The sequence below is a fragment of the Oncorhynchus mykiss genome, chromosome 3 (assembly GCF_057628025.1).
Source record: "Oncorhynchus mykiss isolate SJ-2025 chromosome 3, ASM5762802v1, whole genome shotgun sequence".
Taxonomy (NCBI): domain Eukaryota; kingdom Metazoa; phylum Chordata; class Actinopteri; order Salmoniformes; family Salmonidae; genus Oncorhynchus; species Oncorhynchus mykiss.
The window spans coordinates 56,262,256-56,276,323 of NC_143024.1; the positions used below are offsets into that span (position 1 = coordinate 56,262,256).

Here is a 14,068-nt window from a genome sequence, read left to right on the forward strand (position 1 = left end):
GATCAGCAAACAGGCATGACATGCCAGCAACAAATACTGACACTACACATATCTGACCAAATTATGAAAGACAAGCATTGTAATTTTTAATTCCGTAAAGTAAGCGTGGGAAGAGGTGAAAAAAATAATTGTCTATCAACAATGACAAGCCACCAGAGTCTGACAACTTGAATGGAAAATTACTGAGGATAATAGCGGACATCGCCACTCCTATTTGCCATATCTTCAAATTTAAGCCTACTAAAAAGCGTGCCCTCAGCCCTGGAGGGAAGCAAATGTTATTCCCCTACCTAACAATAGTAAAGCCCCCTTAACTGGCCAAATAGCCGACCAATCAGGCTGTAAACAACCCTTAGAATACTTTTAGAAAAAAATTGTGTTTGACCATATAGAAAGCTATTTTACAGTAAACAAATTGACAGACTTTCAGGAAGGACATTCAACAAGGACAGCACTTACACAAATGACTGATTGGCTGAGAGAAATTAATGATACAAAGATTGTGGCGGCTGTTTTGTTAGACTTCAGTGCGGCTTTTGACATTATCGATCATAGTCTGTTTCTGGAAAAACTTATGGCTTTACACCCGCTGCTATATTGTGGATAAAGAGTTACCACTCTAACAGAACACAAGAGGGTGTTCTTTAATGGAAGCCTCTCCAACAAAATCCAGGTAAAATCATGGAATTCCCCCGGGCAGCTGTCTATGTCCCTATTCTTTTTTCAATCTTTACTAACGATATGCCTCTGGCTTTGAGTAAAGCCAGTATGTCTATGTCTGCGGATGACTCAACACTATACACATCAGTTACCACAGCAACACTTAAAGAGCTGCAGTTCGTTTCAGAATGGGTGGCAAGGAATAAGTTAGTCTGAAATATTTCAAAAACTAAAAGCATTGTATTTTTATCACTAAACCTCAAATAAATATTGTAATGAATAATGTGGAAATTGAGCAAGTTGAGGAGACTAAACTGCTTGTAGTAACTCTGGAGTAACTGTCATGGTCAAAACATATTGATACAATAACTAGGATGGGGAGAAGTCTGTCCATAATAAAGCACTGCTCTGCATTCTTAACAGCACTATCAACGAGGCAGATCCTAGTTTTGTTGTACCTAGACTACTGTTCAGTCTTACGGTCAGGTGCCACAAAGAGGGACACCAGGCAACAGATACAACTGTCGAGGATACATACACAAAAAAGTCAAGAGACTTGTTTCTATTGTGGTCCTCTAGGGCATGACACCAAATCACCTCAACAGTGAAAAGGATACGAAAGACAACTTTAAATACAACTTCATTGTATTAATCACAACATTTCTAGATGTTGGAATCTAATTCAAAAGGCCAACGGGCCTAATCAATTCACTGACTAATTGTACAAGGGTATTTCCTTTTTGTCTTTCTCTGTATGCAGGGAAACAATGACAAAATCATGTATATGTGACATATAAAGAGGGTGAGTAATCAGACAAAAGGATAGAAGTAGAGAGAGAGATAAGAGTGAGAGAAAGGAGATAGCGAGAAAAATAGTGAGAAAGGAGAGCGAGACAAAGGAGAGCGAGAGAAAGAAACGAGAGAAATGAACGAGAGAGTGCGAGAGAGAGATGCAAAGAGAAAAGGGGGGAGAGGAAGACACACTAATTAAGAGACTTGTTAAAATGTGTTTATTGCACATTTGGACATCCAAAGTGAAATTATAATTCAACGAAACCAAGCATAAAAGGAAAACATACAGTTAAAAGAACAAAATAAAAAAGCTCTGATATTGAATTCTCAACAAGTGTAAAATTCAATTTAAAAAGGTGTCAGCCAGCTAAGTGAGGGGAACGGAGACTGACCCGAAGCTGGGGTTGATTGACTGTGGCTGTCAAAGGTCACTAAACATGTGATGTCACCAAAGTGGACAGCCCTATATGTGCAGTACTAGTCAAATGTTTGGGCACACCTACTCATTCAAGGCTTTTGTTTAGATTTTTTAATACTATTTTCTACATTGTAGAATACTAGTGAAGACATCAAAACTATTAAATAATACATATGGCATCATAAACTAACCAAAAAGTGTTAAACAACTCAAAATATATTTTTGACTCTTCAAAGGAGCTACACCTTGCATTCTCTCAACCAGCTTCACCTGGAATGTTTTTCCAACAATATTGAAGTAGTTCCCACATATGCTGAGCACTTGTTAGCTGCTTTTTCTTCACTCTGCGGTCCAACTACTCCCAAACCATATACATTAAGTTGAGGTTGGTTGACTGTGGAGGCCAGGTCATCTGGTGCAGAACTCCATCACTCTCCTTCTTGGTCAAATAGCCCTTACACAGCCTGGAGGTGTGTTTTGGGTCAATGTCCTGTTGAAAAACAAATGATAGTCCCACTAAGCGCAAACCAGATGGGATGGCATATCACTGCAGAGCGTTGTGGTAGCAATGCTGGTTAAGCATGCCCTGAATTCTAAATAAATCATTGACAGTGTAACCAGCAAAGCACCCCCATACCATCAAACCTCTTCCTCCATGCTTCATGGTGGGAACCACACATGCGGAGATCATCTGTTCACCTATTTTGCATCACACATAGACAACGGCAGTTGGAACCAAAAAAAATTGGACTCAACAGACCAAAGGACAGATTTCCACCGGTCTAATGTCCATTGCTCATGTTTCTTTGCCCAAGCAAGTCTCTTCTTATTGGTGTCCTTTAGTAGCGATTTATCTGCAGCAATTCAACCAAGAAGGCTTGATTCATGCAGTCTCCTCTGAACAGTTGATGTTGAGATGTGTCTATTACTTGAACTCACTTGAAGCATATCTTTTGGCAGCAATGGCTGAGTCTAGTAACTCTAATGAACTTATCCTCTGCAGCAGAGGTACAGTTGAAGTCAGAAGTTTACATACACTTAGGTTGGAGTCATTGAAACTTGTTCTCAACCACTCCACAAATTTCTTGAAAACAAACTATAGTTTTGGCAAGTCGGTTAGGACATCTACATTGTGCATGACACAAGTCATTTTTCCAACAATTGTTTACAGACAGATTATTTCACGTATAACTCACTGTATCATAATTCCAGTGGGTCAGAAGTTTACATACACGAAGTTGACTGTGCCTTTAAACAGCTTGGAAAATTCTCCAAAATTATGTCACGGCTTTAGAAGCTTCCGATAGGCTAATTGACATAATTTGAGTCAATTGGAGGTGTACCTGTGGATGTATTTCAAGGCCTACCTTCAAACTCAGTGGGAAAATTGAAACATCTAAAGAAATCAGCCAAGACCTCATCCTTGGGAGCAATTTCCAATCACCTGAAGGTACCACGTTCATATGTACAAACAATAGTACGCAAGTATAAACACCATTGGACCAAGCAGCCGTTATACTGCTCAGGAGGAGACGTGTTCTGTCTCCTAGAGATGAACGTACTTTGGTGCGAAAAATGCAAATCAATCCCAGTACAACAGCAAAGGACCTTGTGAAGATGCTTTAGGAAACAGATACAAAAGTATCTATATCCACAGTAAAACAAGTCCTATATTGACATAACCTGAAAGGCCACTCAGCAAGGGAGAAGCCACCGCCATTAAAAAGCCAGACTACGGTTTGCAACTGCACATGGGGACGAAGATCATACTTTTTGGAGAAATATTCTCTGGTCTGATGAAACAAAAATAGAACTGTTTGGCCATGATGACCATCATTATGTTTGGAGGAAAAAGGGGGACGCTTGCAAGCCGAAGAACACTATCCCAACCGTGAAGCAAGGGGGTGGCAGCATCATGATGTTGGGGTGCTTTGCTGCAGGAGGGACTGGTGCACTTCACAAATAGATGGCATCATGAGGGAAGGAAAATTAGGTGGATATACTGAAGCAACATCTCAAGACATCAGTCAGGAAGTTAAAACTTGGTCGCAAATGTGTCTTCCAAATGGACAATGACCCCAAGCATACTTCCAAAGTTGTGGCAAAATGGCTTAAGAACAAAAAAGTCAAGGTATTGGAGTGGCCATCACAAAGCCCTGACCTCAATCCCATAGAAAAGTTGTGGGCAGAACTGAAAAAAGCGTGTGCGAGCAAGGAGGCCTACAAACCTGACTCAGTTACACCAGCTCTGTTAGGAGGAATGGGCCAAAATTCCCACAACTTATTGTGGGAAGCTTGTGGAAGGCTACCCGAAACATTTGACCCAAGTTAAACAATTTAAAAGGCAATGCTACCAAATACTAATTGAGTGTATGTAAACTTCTGACCCACTGGGAATGTGATGAAAGAAATCTCTACTATTATTCTGACATTTCACATTCTTAAAATAAAGTGGTGATCCTAACTGACCTAAAACAGGGAATTTGTATTAGGATTAAATGTCAGGAATTGTGAAAAACTGAGTTTATATGTATTTGGCTAAGGTGTATGTAAACTTCTGAAATCAACTGTAACTCTGGGACTTCCTTTCCTGTGCTTGTCCTCATGAGAGCCAGTTCCACCATAGCACTTGGTTTTATCGAGTGCACTTGAAGTAACTTTCAAAGTTCTTGACATTTTCCGTATTGACTGACCTTCATGTATTAAAGTAATGATGGACTGTCATTTCTCTTTGCCTATTTGAGCTGTTCTTGTCATAATATGGACTTGGTCTTTTACCAAATATATCTATCTTTTTATACCACCCCTACCTTGTCACAACACAACTGATTGGTTCAAACGCTTTGAGGAAAGACATTCCACAAATCAACTTTTAACAAAGAATACCTGTTAATTGAAATGCATTCAAGGTGACTACCTCATGAAGCTGGTTGAGAGAATGCCAAGAGTGTGCAAAGTTTCCATCAAGGCAAAGGGTGGCTACTTGAAAGAATCTCAAATATAAAATATATACACTTTCGGTGACTACATGATTCCATGTGTTATTTCATAGTTTTGGATGTCTTTACTATTATTCTACAATGTAGAAAATAGTAAAAATGAAGAAAAACCCTTGAATGAGCAGGTGTGTCCAAACTTTTGACGGGTACTGTATATGTTGTGGTATCCCGGGAGGTCTACCCTGGGTGTTGGTGATGGAGGGGAGGGAGGTCGTTGTCGCAACGTTGGTTCCCTCTGCTGGGAGGACCCGGGCTGGGCACCCCGAAGCTGGTGGCACCAATTAGGGGTAATTAGGGGAGAGTGCCAACCAGCTGAGCAGACCACAAATGGAGCACCGTGGCACACCGCGGGTGAGTAAAAGGGAGAGGCAAGGAGTGTACTGACAGGGGGGAACGAAGCTCCCGGAGACTAATGAGAAGGACCGAGCCATCCAAGTTATTTTGTTACGTTTATTATTTTTTGCTTAGTAAAGTTGTGTTTTCTGACTTGAACCACCCTGTCTCTGTGTCCATCCCTGTGCGCTCAACCCAACACCCAACGGTTTACCTACCACAACATATGAAATATTTTCCTTCATAGAAAATTCATTAGTGCAACACATTCGGCAGCAAATAACTTCATTTTCATTATATGAAAATGTGCAACACACAGAAGTGAAACTATTTGACTGGCAGCCACACTTACAATGATAAAGCAAGGTATTTTTCTGTAAATACGATCCATGGCTATCATATCTCTAATGTTTAGGCCTATCATAGAAAGAATGGAGCCAGCTACATTTCCTAATATTTTGCTTAAAGGTAATCTTGGACTTTATGAAGAAAAATAGGCTGGCTACACTGAGAAACGTACCGGAGAAAAGTAGCTACTTGTTCGTAAATTCTCATCCGAGTTTCAAAGTGCATCTGAAGCACAAAATGAGTCTGATGCCGAGCAGAAGTTACAATAAGAAGCATTTTAGATCCACGTTTATAAAACGCGGCTCAATATTTCTTACGTGTTCTTTTCTCCCCCGCGTGCAAAATGCAAAATTCTGCGTTAACACGACCCCTAAATTAACTTGCTATCTAAGTGAATGAATTAATAAGGTAACGAGGTATCATATTGTGTTAGCTTGCTTCCGTGTTTGAGAAGTCAAAGTCCTTTGGATAAGTTATTTGTACAGCTGCCACTGCGATCTTAATTTCCTTGTGTTTTTTCTCCTCTCCATTCTCTGCCTGTCTGCTCTCCCCCCCTCTTCTCCGGCAGGCCCGTTGCTCTAGAGCCTCCAGAAAGACACAGCTTGTAGACATGCTGTTGGAGAGCAAGTACTGTTCTTCCTACAGACAAGCATGCATCAAAACTTTGTTCATTTGCGCAATGTCTCTCATTCACATTCAGTTGTTAATGTCCAGACTCACCATATATGACATTCGTAACTCCTACCTACACATGTATAACTTTATGAGCGGGATTGACTGTCTTTGCAATTCGTTTATTTTCATTTGCACTCATTAGCATATTTAGCTAGCACCTTTCATGTAAATTCGACCTTCAAAGGGTTTTTGTTTTTTTGGGGGTGCCCCCTTGTGTACTAAACCAGTAATAGCGTAAATCCCGATGTGAGAGAAGGATGGTATGATGAAATAAATCTGGAACCGCCCAACCCTATAACGCATTGTAACTCTGGATCAAACATAGTGATCATAAATGTTGATATTGTAAATGACAAGATTTTTTAAATATGGAAATGTGTAGTGCACATTTGGACTCACGGCTGTGTCGTTTGCTTGTATGACATCAAAGCAGTATTTTTTTAAATAATCCTTAACATCTCATCATTCAGAACATCTCACCTTTCCATTCCTCTCGATTTGCAGCTTTCCCCTCACAGACAACAACAAATGCTGAAAAGTAGCCCATTTAACGGGGCAGATGGGGGCATCTTCTTGTCGCGCGCAGTCCTGAAGTGTGGAACGGCTGTCAGTCAAAACCCAATCAGTGCTGTGAAGTGGAGAACTTGGAGGTCTGACGTCATGTATAGCATATTAATGTACAGCCACTGCGTTCCAATTTAGGTGCTTGTCAATGGCCAAATCTGACATTTGACGATTTAATTTTTTATTCATTTTACCTTTATTTAACTAGGCAAGTCAGTTAAGAACAAATTCTTATTTTCAATGACGTCCTAGGAACAGTGGGTTAACTGCCTGTTCAGGGGCAGAACGACAGATTTGTACCTTGTCAGCTCGGGGATTAGTCGGTTACTAGTCAGTTACTAGTCCAACGCTCTAACCACTAGGCTACCCTGCCGCCCCGATTTGCGGGTAATCGGTTCAGAAAAACAAATCACAAATGTATATATATATTTTTTTTTAAAGCAAACCGGCACAGTCTAACACCAATTGGTGGTTGTCTTTTTCACTTGCATTAAAGGGATAGTTCAGTGAATGCATTAGGTTAAAAACAATACGTTTATGATCGGAAATGCTCTTCTAGGTTTATATGACGGTGCGTCACACATTAACAGTCTGACTAGTAACCAATAACTAGGCTTCATATAAACTTAAGGGCAGAACGCATTCACAGCCTGATTCACATCTAAAAGCATTAAGCAGGCGGTGGATAGCCAGACATATGCATCTGATGAAAAAGACAGGTATCATGCCACCGTGGTACATGGTGGCACAGAAGGGTCAGCAAGCGGTTTGGTCACATCTCTTACTCTCATATGGTAAGGAGTGGGGTGCCTCATACCTTCCATGCCGGCCTCGTGCGGTGAGAAGATGCGTGCGTCTCCGCAGGGCGAGGTGCTGATGTAGAGGTGGAACAGAACGTTGTCCCTTAGCCGGTAGCCACGCTTGTCACAGCGCGTGAATATGGACTTCTGCTGCTCTTCCTTGTTGCTGCTAATTACAGAGGGTGGAAAAAGGGGGACAGTGTGGTCAAAGGGACCTAATTTCATATAAACAAAAATTACTAAAAGAATCAGCTGAAGCAAGAGCAAAAAGGAATGCCATGTTGCAATTGAAGAAACAATTTGCAACAATTGCTGCTTATAGAAAAAGTTATGCAACAGTCGACTTGATTTTTACAACTAAATACAAATCAAGGACTATGACTTTATGACCCACAAAAGGTTAGCTACAACCAAACAAACTCCAATCAAAATGAGAGTCATTGTTTGTATTTTCAAATGGTTTCTGCCATTGCTTCCACCCCTTGACTTCTCACCTTAGGAAGTGCTCCAGCTGGGTGTAGAGGTACCGGATGAGCGAGCGACGGGCGATAATCTCTGCATGGCAGTCGTTGAGCGCCAAGCCGCGGTCACTCATGTACTCGCCGTTGATGCACTTGGTGCCCGTGGAGACACAGATCACCTGGGCCTCTTTCACGTCCGTGCCTGGGGGTCGGGAACAGACAGGCTCAAAATTCACCTTTACATTCAATAAAAGCATTCGTGTTTATGGTTTTTACTTTTCTATTATTCCATTTCATTTACATTTTAGATGTACAGTGCGCCTTCATAAAGTATTCATACCCATTGACTTAATTCACATTTGGTTGCGTTTCAGCCTGAATTCAAAATGGATGAAATATGATTTTTCTCTCACCCATCTACACACAATAATCCATAATGACAAAGTGAAAACATATTTTTTAGAAATTTCTGCAAATTTATTGAAAATGTAATACAGAAATCTAATTTACTTAGTGGTTCTTCCTTTAAAAAGTTGCGTCATACTGCAGCACACCTTGCGGGCTGCCACTGCAACGAGCGCGCTGAGAGTCAGGAAGCAAGTACAGAGAGTGAGTGTTTTAGTAAATAAACAAAACATTAAACACGAAACACAAACAATGCACCGACATGAAACAAAGTCAATAACACCTGAGGAAAGAACCAAGGGGAGTGACAGATATTGGGAAGATAAATCAAGGAGGTGATGGAGTCCAGGTGAGTGTCATGAGGCGCTGGTGCACTTGACGATGGTGACAGGTGTGCGGGATAATCAGCAGCCTGATGACCTAGAGGCCGGAGAGGGAGTATACGTAACAGCCACAGAATTCTATGGCACATTATTTAAGTGTCAGCCATTGTTGTCATTAATGCTAGTTAGTGCTAGTTTGACCACCAGAGGGCATCTTTCAGAAGCATTTGACAGTTTTTAATATTGGCTGTACTAGAGAATTTAAAACCTTTTTTGTAAGAACAAAGTATATGGGATTAATTTTAAGAAATGTAGCTTAATATTATGGTGTTTCTATTCCAAGAAATAGAAAACTCTCAGGGTTTCCGTTAGGAAAATATGGCGCTGTACAATGTGACCGGTCGAGAGTAGGCGCAACATAGGAGCAAAATAAGTGTAACATTTCCACAACCTAAATGTAGGCTAACCAATACCGAAACGGAGATAAAGTGAAAATAAAAATCAAATTGATTTATCAAGACCAGTCACCATGCTTGTTTCAGAGCAGTGCGAAATGATGCTGAATTGGATGACTTTGGGTGTAATTCATTTTTCTTTAACTTCTCTAGGATAGGGGGCAGCATTTGGAATTTTGGATGAAAAGCATGCTCAAATTCAACTGCCTGCTACTCATCCCCAGAAGATAAGATATGCAGAAAACACTCTGAAGTTTCTAAAACTGTTTGAATTATGTCTGTGAGTATAACAGAACTTATGTAGCAGTCGAAACCCCGAGGACAAACCATTCAGATTTTTTTTATTTGAGGTCACTCTCTTTTCAATGAGCTTTCATTGGGAGTCCAGATTTCTGAGGGACTTGCTTGCAGTTCCTACCGCTTCCACTGGATGTCACCAGTCTTTAGAAATTGGTTGAGGTTTTCCCTTTGTGTAATGAAGAAGTAACCCTGTTCAAAACGAGGGTCACTTCATGTGTACTGTTTGATAGAGGCGCATGACCAGAAAGCTAGCGTCAGTTTGTTTTCTTCCTGTATTGAATTGTATTGATTATTTACTTTAAAAAATACCTAAAGTTGTATTACAAAAGTAGTTTGAAATGTTTTGGCCAAGTTTACAGGTAACTTTTTAGATATTTTGTAGTCACGTTGCGCAAGTTGGAACCGGTGTTTTTCTGGATCAAAAGCGCCAAATAAAATGACATTTTGTATTTATATCGACGGAATTAATCGAACAAAAAGGACCATTTGTGATGTTTATGGGACAAATTGGAGTGCCAACAGAAGACCTCGTCAAAGGTAAGATATGATTTATATTTTTATTTCTGCGTTTGTGTCACGCCTGCAGGGTTGAAATACGTTTTCTTTACGGAGGTGCTATCCTCAGATAATAGCATCGTTTGCTTTCGCCGAAAAGCCTTTTTGAACTCTGACATGTTGGCTGGATTCACAACATGTGTAGCTTTAATTTGGTATCTTACATGTGTAATTTCATGAAAGTTTGATTTTTCTCTGGCTTTTGGCCAAGTGGGACGCTACCGTCCCACATATCCCAGAGAGGTTAACGAGTCCGACGGGAAGGATGTACTGTTCTCCCGGAAACAGTCCCAAATCCCCGTCATTTGTGTGAAGAAAAGACAGAGAAGAAGGGGGCAGAGGTCAGGGTGCCTTCAAGAATTCGTAGGCGAGAGAGTAAACTCCCACGCCATCCGTTCTATTGGCCAATGCGCAATCATCAGAAAATGAAATCGGTGACCTACGATCAAGATTATCCTACCAACGGGACATTAAAAACTGTAATATCTTATCTTTCACCGAGTTGTGGCTGAACGACGACACGGATAATATAGAGCTGGTGGGATTTTCCATGCACCGGCAGAACAGAGAAGCTACGAGGGGTGAGTGTGTGTGTCTATTTGTCAATAACAGTTGTCAACTGTCAATAACAGTTGGTGCGCGATGTCGAATATTAAAGAAGTCTCGAGGTATTGTTCGCCTGAGGTAGAGTACCGTGCGATAAGCTGTTGACCACACTATCTACCAAGAGAGTTCTCATCTATATTATTATTATTATTATTATTAGCCATCTATTTACCACCACAGACCGATGCTGGCACTAAGACCACACTCAACCAACACTATAAGGCCATAAGTAAACAGGAAAAAGCTCACCCAGAAGCGGCGCTCCTAGTGGCCGGGGACTTTAATCCATTTTACTTCATTTCTACCAGCATTACACATGTGCAACCAGAGGGAAAAAACTCCTCACACTGAAATGCATACAAAGCACCCCCCACATTCCATTTGGCGAATCCATAATTCTATCCTCTTGATTCCTGCTTACAAGCAAAAACTAAAGCAGGAAGTACCAGTGACTCGCTCAAGATGGAAGTGGTCAAATGACGTGGATGCTACACTACAGGACTGTTTTGCTAGCACAGACTGGAATATGTTCCGGGATTCATCCAAAAGCATTGAGGAGTATACCACCCCAGTCACCGGCTTCATCATTAAGTGCATTGATGACATCTTCCCCAAGGTGTACATATCCCAACCAGAAGCCATGAATTACAGGCAACATCCGCATCGAGCTAAAGGCTAGAGCTGCCGCTTTCAAGGAGCAGGACACTAATCTGGACACTTATAAGAAATCCCGCTATGCCCGCAGACAAACCATCAAACAAGCAAAGCGTCAATACAGGATTAAGACTGAATCCTACTACACCGGCTCTGACGCTCGTCAGATGTGGCAGGGCTTGAAAACTTTCACGGACTACAAAGGGAAACCCAGACGCGAGCTGACCAGTGACGCGAGCCTACCAGACGAGCTAAATCCCTTTTATGCTCACTTCGTTAGATATTCTCACAGACCAGATTTGCCCTAACAGGCTTTTATATAATTATAATGCAGGGTTAATAATAATAATAATAATAATAATAGCTCTGTAAATAAGGATGCATTATGAAAGTAAAATGACATGCGCAAGAGACGGTGGTATATATTGTTTATCACACTTTTCTTTAACCAATTTTGGTCTTTAATGCAGGGCCAACAGACAAGTTCCTTACTTTTTTTTTTTTTTTTTTTTAAATGTAACTGAAATTGCAACCAAATTTCTATGGCTTGTTTAAAAAAATAAATATTTTAGAGATTTAGTTTCAAATAACCAAAAGTGAGCGATTGTAATCTGAAAAGTGAAAAAGGCCATTCTTGAACATGGGTTGAGACATTCGTACTAATTTGTAAATAAAGCCAGTTTTTTTTGTATTATTTATTTCTGTTTTAGAGGGAGAGAAACCAAAAGCCCACCATGCCTATTTTTCGAAAATCATCAGTCCACATGTCAAGTGAAATCCCCCCTTTGTATTTACCCAAGTTCTCTTAACTTCAGAACCACCGACTGTTTGTTGTTGTTGCCTGATGCAGCACTCTAGTGCCAGAGACGCCTCCATTAATTGCCACAGTTTAGAATACCGTTAGATCAGCGTTTTAACTCCCCCTGGTGATAGTGTGGTGCAATGACAGAATGCCACCATCTACCACAAATGGTCACGGCATAAGCTCATAACTTTTAAAGGAAGAACCACTAAGTATTTACCAGTGCTTCATTTGAACAGGATCCGGGCACCTCTCAGATTTGACTTTGTTTGTTCCGGCATCAATCCTATAATAGTATAATAGCGTGGTGATCCTTCTGTGTAATCATCCTATCCTGCCACACTGATTCCAGTCCTGCTCTCTTATTTGTACTTAGAGGTTATGGGGAGGGCCTGTTTTGTAAGGAACTGATCTTGACACAGGTCTTGGTAGAAGTGGTCAGCTAGTGAAGAGGTCGTCCTTACGTTATCACGTCACGTGTCGTCATCCTACTGAATTTTAATTGTGGGGAAAGCCAAATAAAAAATGAATAAGAAAAGGCAATTAAATTAGATTTTTGAAGTCCAAAAACCCTGAGAAAGATGGTGAATTGAACCCAGAACGAGCCAGAGAACTGTCATTGCCGGAGGAGAGAAGTGATGGGCAAACTGTTGGCGATGCCTTAGCTAGCAGTGCTGCTAATCCCACCAGTTCAGCATCACCACCGGCAACTCCACTAGCTAATAAGCCTACTAGCGAGTTTTGAACATGCCCGAACCAAGGCGCATTTGGTGGCAGAAAGCCTTGTAGACAAGGTTAGAGAGGACACCCAGGTTATAGTTAACACTCAAAATGAAAAAATACGCCACAGCTAGAGTGTTCAGAACAGACTTAGGAAGCTAAATTTCACAGCCCCAGGACTCTCAGGGAGTTAAATGGACTTGACATGGGGAAAGTCATTGTGGGAGGTTTTGAAAACTACGGTAGGACTTTTTTTCTTCTTTACCTTCACAGTACATAAGAAGTTTGTAATCTGAACATGAAATTCCTATCATATGTGTGTTCTGCTGTAGCCTACCATACATTGATTTATTTTATTTTAAGTTATATTCCAATATTGTGACATTTTTTCTACTGCTACATGTCTTGAAAATTATATGAAATTCGGGTCTTATAAGCCCCCCAGCTGAGAATTTACAATACTAGTCAAAGGTTTTGACACACCTACTCATTCAAGCTTTTAATTTTTTTACTATTTTCTACATTGTAGAATAATAGTGGAGACATCAAAATAATGAAATAACACATGGAATCATGTAGTAACCAAAAAAGTGTTAGGTCAAAATATATTTTATATTTGAGATTCTTCAAAGCAGCCACCCTTTGCCTTGACAGCTTTGCACACTCTTGGCATTCTCTCAACCAGATTCATGACATAGTAGTACCTGCAATGAATTTCAATTAACAGGTGTGCCTTGTTAAAAGTTAATTTGTGGAATTTCTTTCCTTCTTAATGCGTTTGAGCCAATCAGTTGTGTTGTGACAAGGTAGGGGTCGTATACAGAAGATCGCCCTATTTGGCAAAAGACCAAGTCCATATTATGGCAAGAACAGCTCAAATAAGCAAAGGGAAACGACAGTCCATCATTACTTTAAGACATGAAGGTCAGGCAATCCGCAAAATGTCAACTTTGAAAGTTTCTTCAAGTGCATTTACAAAAACCAAGCGCTATGATGAAACTGGCTGTCATGAGGACCGCCAAAGGAAAATAAATCCCACAGTCATTAGAGTTAACTGAACCTCAGATTGCAGCCTAAATAAATGCTTCACAGAGTTCAAGTAACAGACATCTCAACATCAACTGTTCAGAGGAGACTGTGTGAATCAGGCCTTCATGGTCGAATTGCTGCAAAGAAACCACTACCAAAGGACACCAAT

General features: G+C 40.6%; 1 protein-coding gene across 12 annotated transcripts in view; it reads right to left on the reverse strand.

The window, feature by feature from the left end:
• LOC110520004 (double-stranded RNA-specific editase 1) overlaps positions 1 to 14,068 on the reverse strand; it is a 195,657-nt gene that overhangs the window by 23,224 nt on the left and 158,365 nt on the right. For 4 of the 12 annotated variants that reach the window (XM_036974213.2, XM_036974214.2, XM_036974216.2 and 1 more), the window contains 2 exons: positions 8,084 to 8,252; positions 7,607 to 7,758 (listed from right to left, as the gene is read on the reverse strand). In XM_036974213.2, coding sequence (XP_036830108.1) covers positions 7,607 to 7,758; positions 8,084 to 8,252 — 321 coding nt within the window. Of the gene's footprint in view, positions 1 to 1,650; positions 2,361 to 7,606; positions 7,759 to 8,083; positions 8,253 to 14,068 lie in introns of those variants that run through there. The other 8 variants (XM_090229581.1, XM_090229583.1, XM_090229579.1 and 5 more) reach the window with 3 other exon arrangements.